The sequence below is a fragment of the Fusarium pseudograminearum genome, chromosome 2 (assembly GCF_000303195.2).
Source record: "Fusarium pseudograminearum CS3096 chromosome 2, whole genome shotgun sequence".
NCBI lineage: Eukaryota > Fungi > Ascomycota > Sordariomycetes > Hypocreales > Nectriaceae > Fusarium > Fusarium pseudograminearum.
In genome coordinates this window covers 5,694,310-5,713,783 of record NC_031952.1, presented here as the reverse complement: position 1 = coordinate 5,713,783, position 19,474 = coordinate 5,694,310, and the positions used below count along the sequence as shown (strand labels likewise).

The window sequence follows — 19,474 nt, the reverse complement described above, 5'->3', positions numbered from 1 at the left end:
TAAGTTGTTCCCGTATCAGCAAACTTCATGAAATCGATAGACCACAGTAGCTAGTATTGTGCCAGCCTGTCAAAGACAGTATCACGACTTATGTTTCGCATACCATCCCTGACTCTTGGATCCAACGCTCTGCAAAACACTACGTCTCGTGATTAAGCCAGATCCAGTGTTCGACCTTATCTCCGCAATCCAATTCCATCATCCAAGTGTGGGGGATCGGCAATGTCATGACTGACCTTTCGGAAAAGGTATTTACCCTACCCCCTCATCTCCCACTTTTCCGTACTGCATTCCAACTCCCCCACTCATTGGAACAGTGTTATGGAGGTGACATTCTCGGAAGTTTATCCATGGCATGACCAGGTTTCAACGGGCATCATCCGCTTGTACTTGCATGTCATACCCGAGCAACAAATAGAAACAAAACGTTGCTATCGGCCTCGACCCGAAGGTGGAGAGATGGAGACGGCTCGTAATACTACCGGAGCACACATGCTAGTTTTTGGGTAAACTCCCGTTTTGCAGCACCTTTAAGTAGCTGGGCCCCTGTGTTTAGTACTATAGTCTATCACAAGCTTCTAATCCTATTCTGCATCATCAACAACCAAAATGTCCTCACCAAAACCACCACCAAGCGGCGTATGGGCGCCTGCTATCACATTCTTTGATCATGACACCGACACATTGGACACCGAGTCTCAGGCGGCTTATTACTCATATCTCTCTAAGACGGGCCTAGCAGGCCTTGTCGTCCTCGGAACGAACGCCGAGACCTTCTTGTTGACGCGTGAAGAACGCAAGGAGTTATTGCAAACAGCTCGTCAAGCATGTGGACCAGACTTTCCCATCATGGCTGGTGTTGGTGGGCACTCAACGAAGCAAGTTCTCGAGTTCATTGGCGATGCAGCGGAAGCTGGAGCCAACTATGTCCTGCTTCTACCCCCAGCCTACTTTGGCAAGCAAACGACACCAGAGGTTATCAACAACTTCTTTGATGATGTAGCCACAAAGAGCCAGCTTCCAATCGTCATCTACAACTTCCCTGTCGTTTGCAATGGTATCGACTTGGACTCTGCCACCATTGCTGCCTTGGCCAAAAAGTACAGCAACATTGTTGGCGTCAAGCTCACTTGCGGAGCTGTAGCCAAGATTACCCGTCTTTCAGCAGAGCTTCCAGAGGAACGCTTCTCGATCTACGGTGGCCAATCTGACTTCTTGATCGGAGGACTAGCAGCTGGGTCACATGGCACCATCGCCGGATTCGCCAATGTTGTTCCTAAGACAATAGTACACATTTACAATCTCTATCAAGACGGCAAGTTTCAAGAAGCCATGGCTCTGCATAAGAAAGCTGCACTCGCTGAGCAACCCTGTAAGGCGGGTATTGCAGCAGTCAAGTACGCTGCAACACTTAGCACTGCAAAGGCTGCGGGGATCAAGGGCGCGGCAAACAAGCTCAAACCAAGAAGACCTTATGTAGAACCATCTGATGCTGCAAAGAAGAGCATTGAAACTCAGATTGCCGACATGTTGGACTTTGAGGCTACGCTGAAGCCAGCGATAGAGAATGGACACACAAATGGGACAGCGAAGGAGGTAACTAATGGGGTTACGAATGGAGCACACAATGGTGTGGCGGTTCATTGAATAGCGATTTCCGAACAAGATAGCATATGATGATAATATGAACTTTGGACTTGACATTTAAAAGGCACATTAGCGTACGGACATTTCCATGGCGAAGCTATGACTCGTCACGACCTTACGACTTGGTAGCAATGATACAACTCCAAATTAGTAACTTACTTAGCTCACTAAGTGCCGTGCGTTCGATATGAGGTGAAAAATATAAGGTGCTACATATTCTTCTATCTGGAACTGGCCTTTGCACATCGTCAAGCCCAGTACGAAAGCCACAGGACCTCCTATCTTCACATGTATAATATCGTGAGGTGTGAAGTTATGACAACGGGTTTTACCTTTCCTAGAAGACTTTTACTAATACGTGAAAGATTGTCCTGGGTATCAACTTCCAATATATTGTTCATAACTTCATGATTAACTAAATGCCTAAATCCCGTCATAAACAGCACCATCAGCCTGATGGCTTCGCACGAACATAGACCCCCCTTCTCCTAACAACCCTCCAATATTCGATTACAGGACGTGCTTGAATAGAGGAGACCTGTCACCCATCTCAAAGAGTTCCTCCTCAGTGTACTTAGCCTTGGCCTCATCCGCGATCTTGGCCTTTCGAGCATTGGCCGACTTGTAACTCCATTCCAAGAAGAGAGCAACCATGAGACCAGTGGCTCCAAATGCCAAACTGAGACCAAAACCAGTGTAGTACTTTGGCTTCTCGCTCTCGAGGTACATGAAACTACCGACGATACCACCGACGTTTCCGACACAGTTCATCAGCGCGATACCAATGGCACGTCGAGATGATGGCGCAATGTTGTTGGCGTTCCATGAGGCGGCTGCGGCTTGGATGGGGTAAATACCAACGACGGCAAGCACGACAGCAAAGTAAGCGACGCCCTTCTTGGACTCAAGCTCACCCTTCAGAGAGATGATGACTGAGTAAGCAATCGTGACAATGATCATGGGAATAGCCACAAACGGCATTCGCCAGAAGAATCGATCGGAGACCTTGGCGAAGCAAATAGCTGAGATTGCGGCAGCGACGTATGGAGGCGCGGAAGTGAGCTGAGCATTCGTGTTGCTGAATCCCATGGCCTTGGTGATGGAAGGAAGAGTAAACTTGGTACCTGAAGTGAATTAGCCACGAGGCAAGTCGCAAGGGATTGGAGTACATACCGTAAGAGAGCGCAGACTGGCACAAAAGGAAGTATGCCTGAACATAGACACGCCAGTTGGTAAGGACCATCTTGATATCCTTCCACCTAACAGTGCTCTCCTCCTGGAAACCACCACCCTGCTTGATGAACATGGAGAGTTCGAGGAACTTGATCTCTTCCGGTGTAAGCCATCGCGACGAAAGGGCAGGGGTGTCGATAAGGAAAAAGAAGCATGCGACACCGAGAAGGACTGTAACCATGCCCTCGAGGAGGAAGATCCATCGCCAACCCTCAAGACCGGCAACGCCGTCCATCTCAGCGATACCAGCAGCAAGGAGACCGGAGAAAGCGCCTGACAAGGCACTGGCGCAGTAAAAGTATGAGATTCTGGTGGACAGGTCCTTGGGCATGTACCAGTAACTGCACAGGTAGATAGCACCGGGGAAGAATCCGGCTCTGTTCCCGTATTAGCTTTCGGTCTGTGTATTATGCAATTTTGACTCACTCAAAGATACCAAGAAGGACTCGTGTAGCCATAAGACCGCCAAAGTTTTGTACAAGGCCAGTGCAGGTCATGACGATACCCCAACAGATGCAGAGGATACCAAGGTACATCGAGGGTCGTTGAAACTTCTTGAGCAGAATATTACTGGGGACTTCGAGGAGGACGTAGGGGACAAAAACTGTGCATATGTTAGCAACAAGTCAACCGATTGGCGTGCCAGATTAAACATACAGATTGACAAGATGGTATTGTACTGAACACCAGTCATGCCCAAATCTTCAACCATGCCCTCGATCTTGGCGTTACCAATGTTGGCACGATCGATATGACAAATCAGGTAGAGCAGCGCAAGCATGGGGACAAGTCGAACATCAACCTTTCGGAAGACTTTCTTTCGCTGCTCCTCTGTGTAATTGTTGTAGAAGTCGGCATCGTCAGGGTCCAAACCGAAGACGCGGAAACCGCCGATTTCGATGGCTTCGTTGCTGTTCTCGAGGTGAGCCGGCTTCTGGTCGGCGACCTCAATGTCGCTCTTGGAGATGGAACTTCGTTGAGCCATTGTAGCAAGTTCTTGTGGTGTTGACTGCAAGACAAGCTCAAACGAGAAGGATGGTGATGACGAGAGGTAAAAGATCGAGTACACAAGACAACGCTGGGTATTATACTTGGTCTTCCCATCTGGAAAAGCGGTACGAGAAAAGTCCACTGGCCAGATTAGCTCGAAATGGCTAACCCCCATCTCGTCGTCTTTCCCCAGACCAGCATACCCAACCCCAGACTTGGCTTGGGAGCTAGACTACTATGAAGTGCGGGGTATAAGGTTAAAGGTCTCACTGGACGGAAAACGATCCTTGGATTGTTATCCTGGTCTACAGAAACTGCCGATCAATGGGTGTAGGGAAGTACGGATAAGTATCCAATCAAATAGTTATCCGTTCTGCATCCGAGTCAAACAGGGCCAGCCACTCTGAATTGTCTGAAGGAAACATGTCCGAGATTTCCTTTTCCTGTTGATTCTCTGGGCAGATGGTTCGGAAATAAGTCCCTGCAATACTACACAACAGTAATCACGCATGACACCCATGATGGTTACACGGGAAGGGCCAGCAACTACCCCGCACGCAACGTGGAGGCTGGTCGAAGAATCTCGTCTGATGTTGTCAAGCTCGGGATAAATAGTCCACCACTCAAACATTCCCAACATGGCATACAGTTCGGTCACCCCAAAGTTGCAAAGACACAGCAATCATGTCTCAACGCAGCATCATCAAGGATATCGTTATCACTCCAGTGGCGTTCCATGACATGCCCCTGCTGAATAGTGTGGGAGTTCATGAACCCTTTGCACTAAGAAGCATTATCGAAATCATCACAGAAGACTCGTACGGTCTTGGAGAGTCTTATGGAGACTCGGCTCATCTGGACCGGTTACGAAAGGCTGCCGATAAGATAAAGGGCCTCTCTGTATACAGCACAAACGTTATCTATCAAAGATGCGTTGAGTCCCTTCACAATGATACCAACACTGGAGGCGATGGGATGGGCGGCATGGTCGTAACGGCCTCCGTTGCTGACAAAGTCTTTTCGCCATTTGAAGTTGCCTGTCTTGATTTGCAGGGCAAGCTGTCAGGCATATCCGTCAGCGACTTGCTCGGAGGCCGTGTCAGAGACTCTGTCCAATACTCTGCATATCTTTTCTACAAATGGGGAGGTCATCCTGGCGACGAAGACGATGAATATGGACCTGCGCTAGACCCAGAAGGGGTGGTGAAGCAGGCCAAAAAGATCATAGACGAGTACGGTTTCAAGGCCATCAAGCTCAAGGGTGGTGTTTTCCCTCCAGCCGATGAGGTTGCAGCGATCAAAGCTCTACACAAGGCGTTTCCTGGCGTGCCGTTGAGGCTTGATCCGAACGCTGCGTGGACCGTTGAGACTTCGAAGTGGGTTGCCAAAGAACTCGAAGGAATTGTGGAGTACTTGGAGGATCCTGCTGGGGAGATTGAAGGCATGGCTGCTGTGGCCAAAGAAGCATCTATGCCTCTGGCTACAAACATGGCAGTCGTTGCTTTCGACCACCTACCTCCCTCGATCTTGCAAGATGCCGTACAAGTCATCCTATCAGATCACCACTTCTGGGGCGGCCTTCGCAAGTCTCAAACTCTAGCATCTATCTGCGCTACTTGGGGCTTGAGGCTCTCCATGCATTCCAACAGTCACTTGGGTATTTCGCTTGCTGCGATGACACATCTCGCCTCTGCAACTCCCAATCTCGACTACGCCTGCGACACTCATTGGCCATGGAAACGTCGTGATGAAGACGTTGTTATTGAAGGGGCCTTGAAGTGGAAGGATGGAGGCGTGATTGTACCTTCAGGTACTGGTCTAGGTGTCGAGTTGGATAGGGAAAGGCTGGCCAAGCTTCATCAACAGTATTTGGACTGTGGACTGAAGAAGCGTGATGACACCACGTACATGAAACGGTTTAAGCCGGAATTCTCGGAGAAAATACCTCGTTGGTGAGGTACAGGTCAACAGTTTGTTGGGGAGGATAAATTTGGAACAACCATGTTCAACATATATATGCACCAACAATTTGGTTTAGGTATGTTATACTTCTCATTGTATATATTTGTTTTATACTATGAATCGCCTTTGTATCATTCTTATCAAAATCCATATCCCTTTCCAAGAGTACTTTTTAGAGCAGAGCTTCGAAATTTAGGAACCCGATTTAAGTAGCTCATTTTATCATCACTATTCGATGCTTCCATTCATTAAAATGACATATTGGTTTCTATGCGTATAGAATACAATTCTGGATATCGTTGGTGTCGCGGATTTATAACAGCAATACATTGATCGTCAGCCCGGTACGCTTATCAAACACAACACATGGCTGATCGACAGACAGAATGTCAAACGTAGAGGGTGATAGGAGTTCAGCCACGTTTTTATGTGAATATTCATTCAATATGCGAATATCAAGTGTTGATGAGCTTCTCATACTTCTTCGTCTAAACATAGGGAAATCCGTCATTTAACGCACCACCTTGGAAGTGCCCAGAGGTACAGGGTTGGTCCATCGGCCAAGATGCCAATGCTGACTTTCTTCCTCTTTTTCTCCTTTGCGTGAGAATGCTCGCTCTATTCTTGGACAATTGGCCGGTACCCAAGCCCCCAACCCGATCTTATGGCTGATCAAAGTCATCATGGCCGCAGTTTGTACAACTTGGAAACTTTGTGCTTATCTGCTTAAAATATATACTCACGATTGAGTAGGTAGTATAAACAAGTATTATGTCTAGCCACAGAAACTCAGCTGTATTGATCTTGTTTGGTTTTTATGAATCGCAGGTGACTAGCTCGGAACAGACTATATCCGTGCGGAAACGACGGACATTTGTTCTTTTCGTTAACTGCTGTTCTTCAATTGCTGTCCCGGGCGACCCGGATACTGGCGCGTGTTTGGTTCAGAAGAATTTCTCATTCGCTGACCACCAATATATGCTTATGTGAGCACCAAAACACCGTTGTATCAGCTGTTTTGAGTATAAAACAGGCTTCCCTTCCCCTCACGTCACAAGTCTTGGAACCGATCACGCAATTCGTTGCCCAAATTATATTCACGTCCTATCTAGAAACTACAAACCGCCATGTCTGCCAACGAAGCGAACAGCAATATTAGAAAGAATATTGAAGAGACAGTCAATAGTTTCCTATCATCCTACGAGGATGGAAGGGTGCAGAACGATACATCCATCATCAACCGCGATGTCACGCCTGAATGCACTCGTCAGCTACTTCCCGCCTCACTCTTGAAAGCGCTCGGTGCTCCTGAATCTGTTGTCTTTTCCAACGATCAGTACGAGAAACTTTACGCCGACGATCTTGCTGTTGGAGGAGTCTATAACACTGTTACCAAAAACTTGGTCATCGATGCCGAGGCTAGGAGGGCAGCTGTCACCAGCAAATCAGACTTCAAGTACAAAGATGGTGATTCTCTCGTCGTCGAGTTTTCCTGGACTTTGAACTTTAATGAAGACGGTACCAAGATCGACAAGGTCATAGAGTTCGCTGATGCCGATGCCGTTAAGCGGATGGCGGCCAAAGCGCGGGAACTTCAAGCCAGTCGAGAGACAAATGGTATCAATGGTGATAGCGGCATGTTGGAAAAGGAAGTGGATTTCTTCGAGACTGGATGATCAATTCTTGGCGTGGTGATGAGTGAAACTTAAATATGTTCGGAACATTTACCGCCAATCCCTTTTATCTAACATGTGAATATCGTTTGTCGAGGTCTACCGGGAATAGCATAACATGTTATTATGACTCATTTCATGTTGAGCCGCCATCTTGGCAAACGGTAGATTAATCTTGTTTGATCGACAATTGTCTGTGATTGTCTTTCTTTAGTTCATCAAATCCCCCCTGCTAAGAATATGGCCTCTAGTAGAAATCACGTCACTGCAAGAACAACCGAGTGTTTCCAAACTTTCATTGTGTATCTACTCTGTTGAGCTACCCTTGAGCAACAGAGTCAATGACTTTTTGCGCCAGTGACTCAAAGAGTGGTACCATGTCAAAAAAAAATGACAATCAGTGGTGGGACTTTGGAAACCCACACGTTAAAACTCTGAAAGTATGCTTATTATATCTCTCTCCACGGCACTGATAACAGATTCTCCGGACTTGCCGTGATTCTCAAACAGAAAGTGTTTCGCGTAATAAAAACAAAGCAACAGAGTCGTCTAACCGCAACAAAAGTATAAGATCCACCATTGAGGCTCAGGGTTGAACAACGCATCATTGCAACCACGTATGCTCCTTATTGCTCTCTACATCAAACAAATATTGGATCAGTGTTCTGGGATCAGCGCAACTTGTTTCATTTCGCAGCCGAGATAAACACCGGAAAGGTTACGCATGGTAAATTGTAACTGGCCACAACCCTGGCACCGCCACGAGACACTAGTCACGTTTGAGAGAGATCTTCCATCGAGCTATGAATGGTGTTTTGACACGAGTGAATCGAGACATAGCCGCAATCTATCCCCTAGTTAAAATGAGGCTCATATCCAACGATACCGTCACCGTCCCATTGGCTGTATCCACTGACATGGCAAGCCTAGCGAGCCCAAGCCTCGAAACACGAGTCAAGCAAAGTGCAGCGGAGCTTTGGCAGGGGATCTTTATTGGCTCACCGTTGATCTTCAAGGCGATCGCCAAGGGGCATCCCGAGCTATCTTTACCATCTGGATGAAATGCCGGGATCGTGCACAGGGTTTCATCTTGCAAAAGAACTTCGCTGGCGATAGATATCTAGATGCCCAAAGGAATCCCTGTTATTCATCCCGGTTACGGGACTGCCGGCGCATCTCATCACTTACCCGTCACCAGTTGAGCTTGCGTGTCAGCCAAGACAAAATGAAGATCGAGTCAATGCGCCCGTTGGAGATATGCGTATGTAATTACGATAGTAAACGTAAGGAGACATTGGGATTCTTATCTTTTCCTCTAATCCGAGTCAGTATTTATTGCCAGGCCCTTGCTCAATCACAATCTCCTGAGATACCTTCATCAGCATTCTTTCTTCTGCTTCAGCAAGCCACTGCTAAGCGACTCTTCCTTACCTATCGTGAATCCTATACTCTCATCCAAAACTAATCACTACTGTGAGATCACAATGGAACACCCCTCCTGTCGAGGCGCGACGGCCGCCGATCCGAGTATGGATCGTGACAGCTACCACCTCAACAACCTGATCAGCAACCGAACATCCTTCCTCGATCCCAATGATCAAGACCCAACAACAGATGTCGAGTCTGGTACATCAACACCTTCACCTAGTATCCGAAAGCAACAACATACTTCCAATACCATGTGTGATATCTACGATCCCAATCGGCCGAAGCTCAAGTTACGCCAACGCCTGAAGCATTTTACCTGGGCCTGGTACACTCTGCCGATGTCGACGGGAGGCTTGTCACTTCTTCTATACGCTCAACCGCACCAGTTTAATGGCCTAAGAGCTATTGGTCTCGTCATTTACATCATCAACCTTATAATATTCACCTCAGTCAGCGTTACCATGGCCTCGCGATTCCTGTTACATCAAGGAACATTTGTCAAGTCTTTGACGCACCCCCGAGAGGGCTTCTTTGTGCCGACCTGTCTCTTATCCATAGCCACACTCATCACCAGTACCGACCGTTATGCTATAGCGAAAGACAATGCCAACCTTGTCTGGGCTGTTCAGGCTTCGTTCTGGGGATACTTGATCGTCGCTCTTATTCTAGCCATAGGCCAATACAGCTATGTCTTTGCAGCCCACAGCTTCTCACTCAGCACAATGATGCCTACTTGGTTGTTGCCGGTCTTCCCCATCATGCTGTCGGGTACTATCGCATCTGTCATTGCAGAAACCCAGCCACATCTCGATGCCCTAACCATCATTGGTGCAGGACTTACATGTCAGGGCCTCGGGCTAAGCGTTGCCGTCATGATGTACGCACATATGGTTGGACGTCTCATGCAAGCAGGACTTCCCAACAGGGAACACAGACCCGGCCTCTTCATGTGCGTAGGCCCGCCTGCATTCACTGCTCTGGCGGTGATTGGCATGGCCAATGGTATGCCTGACAGCTGGGATATTGTGAACGGTGATGGAGCTGCTACTGTGGCCGTTGTTAAGCTGATCGCCATTATGAGCGCCATCTTTCTGTGGGCTTTGAGCTTGTGGTGGTTTGGTATCGCCGCTGTTGCTGTTATCCAATCTCCGCCAAAATATTTTCATCTTGGCTTCTACGCCATGGTTTTCCCCAATACGGGCTTCACTCTGGCTACTATCTCCATCGGCAAGGCCCTTGAGAGCCCAGTCATAGGCTGGGTAGCAACTGGTATGACCATTATTATACTATGTGTTTTTGTATTTGTGTTTACATGCCATATAAGGGCCATTATCGCCCAGGATATCATGTACCCAGGAAGGGATGAGGATGTTGAAGATCATTGAGGACTTGCTTGGACTTTGCATAGATAGGAGTTTAAAATTGTTTTATATACCTTGGGAGACAGACCTTGTCTGCTAATAGATGTTCTTACCTTCACTTTGTCTCTTGCTTCATCGTGCTACGTGTAGTTGTGTAGTGAACTTCACTGCAAGTTCCATGGTCTTGAGCCAAAAACGGTAGCCTCTTATCATAATCCATACAACTGCGACACAGTACTGGTGTGAGTGTGGTGTGTTCATGAAACAAAACCATGTGCTTACGGGATACGTGTTCTTACGTATCTATCACTCTTCTATCGTTCACTCCACTTCTAATGCAATATCAAAACAGTACCCTTGTCAAGGGCTAGATATCTGATTGGTACGATGACGAGCATATCGTGCAACAACTCCATTCTTCGTTGCAAAAGAGTTAGTCTAGTGAGATTCGGATGCATCTACGTAACTAAGGCTGACCCCTCTCCTTGGCCAACCACACGGATAAATCGTAGCTATTTGAGTGAAATTACAGTATTTGTATTTCAGCCAATAACCTTGATTCTCTTGTCAGCAATGCTACGAGTAGTTAGACAGAAATTGAACAACCGAAAGAAAATCTCAGCAATTCAAAAGTATAAGGATCCCCGTTGTTAACCCATGCTTACACACGGGAAAACTTATCATTCCTCCATCTAAACTTCTAGCCATGGCTGACACAAAAATCAATAACCTTCCAGCCCTTCCAGCGGATCTGACACCTGAGTGGTTCAGTGCAAAGCTTGGCCACAAGGTCAAGTCTGTCGGGAACACGCACAATATCTGGGGAACAGCCAGCAAACTCTTCTACACCATCACCTACGAAGATGGGAGTAGTGAAGCCCGACCAACGAACATCTGCGTCAAGGGCGTCTTTGATCCCAACATGATCGAAGCTCAGCCATGGACAGTCAGCTTGGCGCAGCGTGAGGCCGAGTTCTTCTCAAAGGTGGCACCCAGCATCAACAACATGATCTTTCCCAAGGGCTGGTGGAGTGGAACAAGCGAAAAGCAAGGGATCGCTATCATGAATGATCTCGTCAGCGAAGGATGCACCTTTCCCGCCGAGGTTGCTGCTTATTCAGTTGAAAAGGTCAAGAACGGTGTGGAGCAGTTGGCCGGTCTCCACGCACAATACTGGGGACAGAGCCAGGAGGACCACCCTTGTAAGCACCTGAGGCTTTGCCGGGTTATCACTATCTAACAATCGGTAGGGATCTGGAACAACTACGACCCTGCCATGACCTTTATGTGCAGATCATGGGACGAGGTGGTTCGACGTCCCGGTCGCCCTCAGTTACCAGAGTATCTTATGGATGGCACTCGATGCAACGAGGCTTTGGATCGCTACTACGCTGAACGCAATCCTCGATTCCGAACTCTTCTTCATGGCGATACTCACATCGGAAACATCTACTTCACCGCCGACGACAGCATTGGATTCCTGGATTGGTCCGCCTTCCACTTTGGATCCTGTTTCCATGATGTTGTCTACCACATGACGGCCATGCTGAGCGTGGAAGATCGCAGAACTCATGAGATGGAGATCCTGGACCACTATCTTGAGACGCTGCACCGTCTTGGTGGTCCCAAGTTCGACCGACATAACGATCCCGAAGTCATGACTGAGTATCGACGATCTTTTATGACAAATGTCATATGGCTCATTTGTCCTGATGGCTTACAGAGCAAGGAACGTGTTGCAGCTCTGTGTGAGCGAACTGTTGCGACTTATGATGACCACAAGGTCATTGACGTGATTTTGAACGCACCCAAGCCATCTTCATAGGGGATTGAAGGTGACATGCCCTGTATTACGTAGGAGAATAGAATAATTTTCTCAACTTGCTTCGTGATATAGATGTGAAGCTCGGGTACTTAGCGGGCGTGGATCATTCGACAGTCCTGGCCGGGCCACAAGACAAGCTAACTTGCTATACCAGCATAAGAGACGAAATTAGTAGGTCAGCTTATAAGATTTAGACTATACTCTTTAGGCTATTTATTTTTGTTCACTAAGGCTTAGGAGGCCAACGTTTCTACTACTTCAATATCAAAGCTTTAGCAGTCTTTCAGTCAGGTACGACCATGGTAAAACCAGTACTAAAATCTCGAATTCTTCCTGAGAGTGAATGCTCGCCATATATAATCCTGCTTCTGCCACTTCATTCATCATTCTTGGCCAGGCGTCTAAATCTGGGCTCAAACACATATAACCAATCTTGGTTTTTCTGCAAAGAGGCCTCTGCCATTTGTTCCAAAAAGTCTCGAATCCCTTTGAATGGGGAGTATCTGAGGTCCCATGGCGTCCAACACATTAGCACGTACTCCAACTCCCGAAAGACGTCCATGCTGCCATACGTCTCTTGAACAAGATTATCAAGTTCACTGCGCTGGGACTCATTTCGCTCTTGGTAAGCGGAAAAGAAGTAATCCTTGGCTGGTTGAACAATATCTGGACCAATAAGAAATAGATGGGCTGTTGCTTCGTGTTGATCGAGGTGGCCCGAGAGACATATGCACCGTAAGCTTTCTGGGGTGGGCCAAGATAACATGTTACCAGCGTGAGATTGTGGTTCGTCATCACGTAGTAGAGGAATCTCATTCCCTTCCAGAAAGTCCAGGTCCTGCCAACAGACGTCTTCAGCCTTTGCCAGATAGTGAAGGGCATTCTGGCCGTTCCAAATCGCCTCAAGCCCGTTTGTCACGGTGAGGAATTCTTTATACTCTCCAGGGAGAGATATCTCGAGTCGTTTCTCCAATGCGGCGATATCAGCAGAAGAGCATCCCTGCCCAAGAAGGCCATCAGTGCTGCCGGGCCTTAATCGAAGCTCGTCCGATGGACGGTAAATATCCAGAGCTTCGTAAGGGCAGTTTTCGAAGGTGTTCTTGCTAATCGTGTGAACCAGGTCTCCTATACTCTGCTTCAAATATCGACGTCTCGGCCCTGTCTCCAGGCGGTTCTGGGCCATTTGGACGGCGCGAGAAATAGCTGGTCGAACCTTGGCTGGATGGATGTTGAGCATTTCCAACATAGGTTGTTGAGGAGTAAGTATGAATTTACTCCACGCCGGCCGGGAACAAGCCAGTTGTTCAATCATTTCGTAGGCCTCGATACGTCCACATATCTTGTCGAACACCTCTCGAGCCTCGGTGTCCTGGTTCAGCCGAGCGTAGATGTCGAGTGCAATCATTAATCCTGCCGTGCGATAGAGTTGCACGTAAGGATATGGGAATATCCCCTGACGCCACCACATGGCTATCTTTGAGTACCTGATAGACATTGGGCCGTTGGGACTAGCAGAGTAGGAGAAGATCCCTTCTTGGCTCATCTTCTCTACTACGGCGACCTGTCCTGCAAGAGTACCGTTGTAGTCGGGAAGTTCGGTTGTCAGGCCGTTATAGGCCATGTCGAGAGCTTTCCTGGCGGTTTCCTCTGTAACCTCCCATTCTTGACTAAACCTCTGGAGCCAAATTTCGCGACCTTCATGTTCCATCTCGAGGAGCTTTTCCTCGGTGCGCTCCTCTTGAGGGATCCATGACGGCCAAGACGAGTTTGCTTCCCAAGCAAAGTACATGCATGGCTTCAAGTACGGGTAGCATGTCTTGGAATAGTCGAAAGGGTCAATGGCTTTGTTGACAAGAGTCTCCAAGAGTTTGGTGGCGCCATCAACTTGGCCGATAACAGCAAAGTTCACAGCTGTCTGGGCAATACCTTGGATGACTTCTGCGAGGGAACGGTAGTCGGAGATTGCTGGTTCATCATCGACGTGGCGCAGGAGGAACTCGAGTCTGTTTTGGTGCGAATCAAGACTCATTTTGAGTGTCGTTATGGAGGATTAAATTGTGTAAATTCACGGCATCATTGTTTATTTGCAAGTCCTACGACTGTGACGTCATGAGTAAGCATACGACATTGCCTGCCTCGAAATGTTATTTGGAATGAAACAAGGAAACAGTGTCAGGTAATAGTCAAGCATGTTCACTTGAACACTGGGTGTTCACCTTTTTTCACTAGTGGGCATTGCACAATTACTGCTGCTATTCATCATAAAATCACTTTGTCAAATATCCTTGGGCGGCACCATGAAACAGTTTCTGGACTGAACATGCTCTGTCAGGCAGTTCTATTCATTCATAGTCCAGGTGGGTTGCAACCGGTACTGATTTAGTAGCTGACATAAATATTAGATCACTCTTAGTGTATATAGGGCCTAAGAGTGAACTAATGATTTCGTCTGTGTGGCTTCAAGTCCCTATTTTTTAGCAACCCGCCTGATGGTCCAGGCATTCAGCCCCCAGTTGCGCTAAGTTGACCCCCCGCAGCTGTCAAGCTCACAGCCTGTGGAACTCAGCATTTATGCCCTGTAGAGATAAGGATTAGCGATGCAGCACCACTGCTACACTGGATCCGGCAAACATTTGCAAAACCGCCGAACTGCCAGTGCCAGCCGGTTGTCAATAATCGAGAATCACCTCCTCCTCAGCTTCACCTCAACCTTTTTATTTTTGCGATAGGTATTTGATGACTCTCAGCTTCCCCTTAACTTCATGTTTACTATTCCTCGCTTCGCCTTTCGCAAATTAGTTTAATTGCGCTCCAGCGTGCGCAGTCTGCTCTCCAGTTCTGTTCTTGCAACATTCACCTCGCGGCGCTTCACCTTTACTTGGATCCCCCCTCCCCTTTCTCTCCCCTTCGCTCACCAGCTTTCCTTGGAACTCACATCTACTTTGACATCTCTCCACGTGGCTCTGGAACCGCACAGACCCTCGGCAGTGTTTCCTCTTGCTCCATCTTGTCTGGTGAACCCATCACTCTCCACTGCCCGGAACTGACTGGCCCTGCTGTTGTGAAGGCGAGTCCCTCTCTCGAAACATTTACTTGGTCTTTTCTGCCGACAGATCTATGAGACTCCGTGCGTGATGAACTGTCACAAGTCACCAAGACGTGCACGGAGCGGATATAGGATGGGCCCCATCGACATGACCTCGCCTAGCAACAGAATAAGGTAAGTAGGCAAGAACAAAACTGGTCGTATAAACACTTTCTGACCCGCGGTCTGAACATAACAGCTCTCCCAACACAAACCGTAAGCGTGCAAGGGACGAGCCAAGTCCGCGGAAGCCAGCAAAGCGACAGAACACTCATTGGGCAACGGTATGTGTTACATCTCTCAGTTTGCATGGTACTGGATAGTAGCTGATCCATGCCTCTCATTAAAACCACAGTCCAATACAGCCAGTCAAAATACCGTTTCTATTACGCGTCGCATTAATGAATGCGAGACTCGTTTACAAACCCTCGAAGCTGAGCATGCGGTGCTATCTCAAGATGGAGACCCCGATACTATCAGTAGGGCGAAGAGGCTGCTGGGTGCTACTGCTATCAGACGAGGAACAGCTGCTACAAAACTGAACAAGGTTAAAGAAGCAATCAAGCAGATGGCCAAAACAATCAGAGACTGCCACGACGTCGTCCCAGCACTGCTTCACCAAGCCCTCAAGGCAAGCCAGACCGACTACAACAGTTCTGAGGGCGAGCTACAGGAGATCAAAAGGCTCGAGGCCGAGCAGATACAACAGCTCAAAGACACTGAACTCAAATATCGCCAAGCTGACTCCAAACGCAAAGAATTGAGCAAGCAGATCGACAGATGCAAACTCAATCTGCGAAGAGCTGAGTGGGACCTCGACAACGCCCTTTTGCAACAAAGGATTGACGCTCTCAGCCATGTCGATGTCTCTACGCTTGCATTCAATGAGCGACTTCGAGTGTCAAAGCTTGTCCAGCAGATAGCGGAAATTGTCGATTAAGGTCATGTATCTCCGACGCATGACTTGATTATCAAGGGGTGACTTGGGGGTTAAGAAGGATCTGCGTTGTATGAATGGCACAAGAAGATTAAAGCTCTTTCAAGACTAGCTACATAAGAACGATGAATAGAGCCTTTTACTTCTTGAATCATTCGTCATGTATCGCCTGATAATAAGGTTTCCATCATAAATCACACTTTTCAAGCATTATGACTCCAATGCTCACACGGGACCTGTACAACATCTATACAGCTATCAATTCAATCAAGAGACAGCAATAGTCATCACTCTGCTAGGCTCTTTCCTGTCAGCTCACAATTTGTGGTTGGAAGTCCAGCCCGCGGCTAGGCAACTGGATGCTGGTTCATTATTTTTAAGACTTGAATATCACATATAATAAGATTCAGAGACGTAAGTTTGAATAATTAATTAATGCTATAGAATGCAAGTTAAATGAAACACTGAAAGGAATGGCTAACACTCGCTTGAAACACCTTGCTCCTAGCTCCGCATCGCTTGCTCGTAGCTTCTGGTTTGGCACATTCTTCCACAACCTGTTGCCCCTTGACGATCCTCAGACCCTGAGTGATGATAGTAGTTATGGAATGTCACTCGGTGATAGACTTTCAAGCAACTCCCAGTATAACTTCCACCATGATTGTTCGCCAGAGAGCTCATCAAGAGCTTAAGCTGCAGGGACGCCGGGGGCAGCGGGCATTTTGTTGGGAACCAAGTTTCCAACACGTTCGCCGATATCCTCTTCATCACCACCGACCTGCTCTCCGATGAGAGCTCCATCTCCAGTCGTCTGCCCATCAATAGCATCTCCATCAGTCTTAATAATGTCGGCTACCCCAGTCGCTCCTACCTGGTTCAAGACTGCAGCAGCACCGTCGGAGAGCTTGTCGCCTTGCCTCTTGGCCATCTTGGTCATTCTGCCCTTGGGGGGAGGAGGGGGAGGGGGGCTGCCGCCGCCGCTGCCGCTGCCACTCAATCCATTGGGCTCATTGGGCTCTTGAGCATCGCTGCCGAGGAGTTGGGCGATGTGAATCAAAGCATTTTCACCGGCATAGCCTGAAGCGTTGTCGGTGTCGCTGATGATAGAGTCAGCAGCAGCGCCTTCTCCGCCAAGCTGGCGAGGCTGGTTGACGGGAGCCGCAAAGGATGCGCCGACAACGGCGAGGATGATGAGAGCCTTGGTGAGTTGGGTCATTGTTGCTGATTTAGGATGTTTTTTGTCTTCGTGCTTGATCGAGTTGAAGGTTGGTTTGTAGTTGTGTGGATATGATGAAGAGGCAGGTTGTGGTTGTGGTTGTGTCTGTCAGGGTCTGAAGTGGAATGTGAGCTGAGTGATGTCTGTTTGGATGGAGAAGAAAAGTGATATGAAGGGAGATGGGACGCTTCCTTTTATCTTTGAAATCGTTGCAGATCGTTGCTTGTCTGAAATGATTCTTCACTTACGTAGTTACTGAGGCATAATATCTCAGTCTTCACATGTCGAATAGATGGTCTCAGCCATATTCGTCACTACTATGCACAAGTTCATAGGTCAAAGCGCTCAACACAGCTTGGATAGAAAGTTAGGGTCTGCATGACGTCAAAAAAGTTGAGACGCGATGAGGCTCAACAGCTGAAAGTCACAAAGATGCATCCGATAGACTGGCGAGGTGCGTCATATCAAATGATGCCACTTGAACTTCAAAGACAACCTTCATATCAGATGGTCAGCAAAAGCGTCAGTGGCGGCGATTGATATTGTTTTCTGTCGGCTCCGAGCACCGTTGACGGACCGCGATAAGTGAATCTATTGATCAACTGTGCTTTCGGGTGTGCCTGAGCCCAACGGCCTTCCAGGAGCATGACGTTAAGCTTCACGCAAGAAAGGGGTCTACGATGCGGAGATGTTGCCCTTCTTCCCAGTTATCAACATTATTAATTGACTGTTGAGCGAACACTCGTGGCCCTCTGATATGATTCGTGGACAACTTGATACTAAGAGTTAGACAACCAAATACGGAAACTTTCTTGACTTGAGCTAGACTACCCGTTGAGGGCCACCTACGACAACGGGCAGGTCCCTGAGAATCAGTGATTATCATTGACTGAAGTGAAGCCGTGATTTCCGAAAGGGTCCAGCCGTTGTTGCAAGTAGCTTCGGATGAACCCTTTGGAAAAAGCCATTTTGCAGATCTCTTCGTCACCAAAGATCGCAAAAGCCAAAAAAGGGGTCCTTGAGGCTTGTGATTCGGCGTTACTAGTGAATCTGCGCTAAGATGCCGATGAGCCGTGATCCCGACAATTCGGTCGATTTCGCCGAACTATAATTCTCTCCAACCACCCTTTCGCCGTATCTTAGACGTAATGCCTCTTCCCAGCTGCCCGGTAAGTTAACGGACGTCGGCTCAGGCGGCACGAACAAGACGTTGGGTTATAGTAACGGTAACGGAAAGTCAACCGCCATCTAGGTAATTTATAAGTTGAGGGGTCAATGAGAGATGAGAGGCATTATGTCTGATCTCCAGTCAGTTTATTGATTCTCTGGATCATCAACGGTCTAACGGTTGTCTCTTACTACATCTCGGCCTAATCTAATGTACCTACCAAATTTGATAATCACAGTGATGACAGTGACGTAGTCAGACTTGTTGGTCGTCTAGTTTATCATCAGCTTAACTCAACTGCATGATGACGGGTCTGCCATTGAAATCCAAAGCAGTGCAGGCGCTTTTATTTGTTAGTGGCATGCATTGATGGACCCTCTTCTTCGACGTGTCTGACGTATCCAATGTCATTCTATCAGTTCAGTTTGTCCTGTCGCCGTGTTTTACGCATGAAATGATACCTGTCGAAGATATGGAGAGACATGCAAATCTGCTTCAACCTACTCAAGACGCTGCACACAGGGTCAGTACACACACAAAATTTACTGAACCATCTTTTGGTTTTGGGTTTTAGGTTGCAAATAAGGAAAGCTCCGTTGAATTTTTATTTTAACGTAATCATGTCAAGTGTCTGTCAAAGTGAAAATCATCAGAGGCCAGGGATGTTCCGTTTCCCGTTGACGACACTTCCTCTCAACACTCAGCTTAGAGACAAGACCTGACCCCCCAATCTCGATCACGTCTTGGAATATTTTTAAGTCTAGTTAACAGTTTTCTCATGGCATAGTAGCCTCTATTCGGCAGAGGCTCTGCCAGAAGCGCGGTCTTTTTTGTCAACAATCCTTTGCGTAGAGGGTTTACAGGTATCTGCTCTCGAGACAGACTTCAATAAACTCTCATATGAATGCATTTCTTTTCTTAGGTATCACCAGTTAATGAACTCCATATT

At 47.7% G+C, this 19,474-nt stretch overlaps 9 protein-coding genes across 9 annotated transcripts; 6 read left to right on the top strand and 3 right to left on the bottom strand.

Annotated features, from left to right (window-relative positions):
• Positions 1-609: 609 nt before the first annotated feature.
• On the top strand, positions 610-1,647 carry FPSE_01888 (uncharacterized protein; the record flags this gene model as incomplete). The annotated part of the gene is made up of 1 exon (XM_009255007.1): positions 610-1,647. The coding sequence occupies one exon, from the start codon at positions 610-612 to the stop codon at positions 1,645-1,647; it is 1,038 nt and encodes a 345-aa protein (XP_009253282.1).
• Positions 1,648-2,157: 510 nt separating this feature from the next.
• On the bottom strand, positions 2,158-3,865 carry FPSE_01889 (uncharacterized protein; the record flags this gene model as incomplete). The annotated part of the gene is made up of 4 exons (XM_009255008.1): positions 2,158-2,771; positions 2,821-3,257; positions 3,307-3,484; positions 3,538-3,865. The coding sequence occupies 4 exons, from the start codon at positions 3,863-3,865 to the stop codon at positions 2,158-2,160; spliced, it is 1,557 nt and encodes a 518-aa protein (XP_009253283.1).
• A 689-nt stretch (positions 3,866-4,554) lies between these two features.
• FPSE_01890 (uncharacterized protein) lies at positions 4,555-5,826 on the top strand (the record flags this gene model as incomplete). The annotated part of the gene is made up of 1 exon (XM_009255009.1): positions 4,555-5,826. The coding sequence occupies one exon, from the start codon at positions 4,555-4,557 to the stop codon at positions 5,824-5,826; it is 1,272 nt and encodes a 423-aa protein (XP_009253284.1).
• Positions 5,827-6,959: 1,133 nt separating this feature from the next.
• Positions 6,960-7,508, top strand: FPSE_01891 (uncharacterized protein; the record flags this gene model as incomplete). The annotated part of the gene is made up of 1 exon (XM_009255010.1): positions 6,960-7,508. One exon carries the CDS (start codon positions 6,960-6,962, stop codon positions 7,506-7,508), a length of 549 nt encoding a protein of 182 aa, XP_009253285.1.
• Positions 7,509-8,989: 1,481 nt separating this feature from the next.
• On the top strand, positions 8,990-10,318 carry FPSE_01892 (uncharacterized protein; the record flags this gene model as incomplete). The annotated part of the gene is made up of 1 exon (XM_009255011.1): positions 8,990-10,318. One exon carries the CDS (start codon positions 8,990-8,992, stop codon positions 10,316-10,318), a length of 1,329 nt encoding a protein of 442 aa, XP_009253286.1.
• Positions 10,319-11,000: 682 nt separating this feature from the next.
• FPSE_01893 (uncharacterized protein) lies at positions 11,001-12,119 on the top strand (the record flags this gene model as incomplete). The annotated part of the gene is made up of 2 exons (XM_009255012.1): positions 11,001-11,496; positions 11,545-12,119. The coding sequence occupies 2 exons, from the start codon at positions 11,001-11,003 to the stop codon at positions 12,117-12,119; spliced, it is 1,071 nt and encodes a 356-aa protein (XP_009253287.1).
• A 376-nt stretch (positions 12,120-12,495) lies between these two features.
• Positions 12,496-14,148, bottom strand: FPSE_01894 (uncharacterized protein; the record flags this gene model as incomplete). The annotated part of the gene is made up of 1 exon (XM_009255013.1): positions 12,496-14,148. One exon carries the CDS (start codon positions 14,146-14,148, stop codon positions 12,496-12,498), a length of 1,653 nt encoding a protein of 550 aa, XP_009253288.1.
• Positions 14,149-15,313: 1,165 nt separating this feature from the next.
• FPSE_01895 (uncharacterized protein) lies at positions 15,314-16,144 on the top strand (the record flags this gene model as incomplete). The annotated part of the gene is made up of 3 exons (XM_009255014.1): positions 15,314-15,339; positions 15,404-15,488; positions 15,560-16,144. 3 exons carry the CDS (start codon positions 15,314-15,316, stop codon positions 16,142-16,144), a joined length of 696 nt encoding a protein of 231 aa, XP_009253289.1.
• A 685-nt stretch (positions 16,145-16,829) lies between these two features.
• FPSE_01896 (uncharacterized protein) lies at positions 16,830-17,357 on the bottom strand (the record flags this gene model as incomplete). The annotated part of the gene is made up of 1 exon (XM_009255015.1): positions 16,830-17,357. The coding sequence occupies one exon, from the start codon at positions 17,355-17,357 to the stop codon at positions 16,830-16,832; it is 528 nt and encodes a 175-aa protein (XP_009253290.1).
• Positions 17,358-19,474: the final 2,117 nt, after the last annotated feature.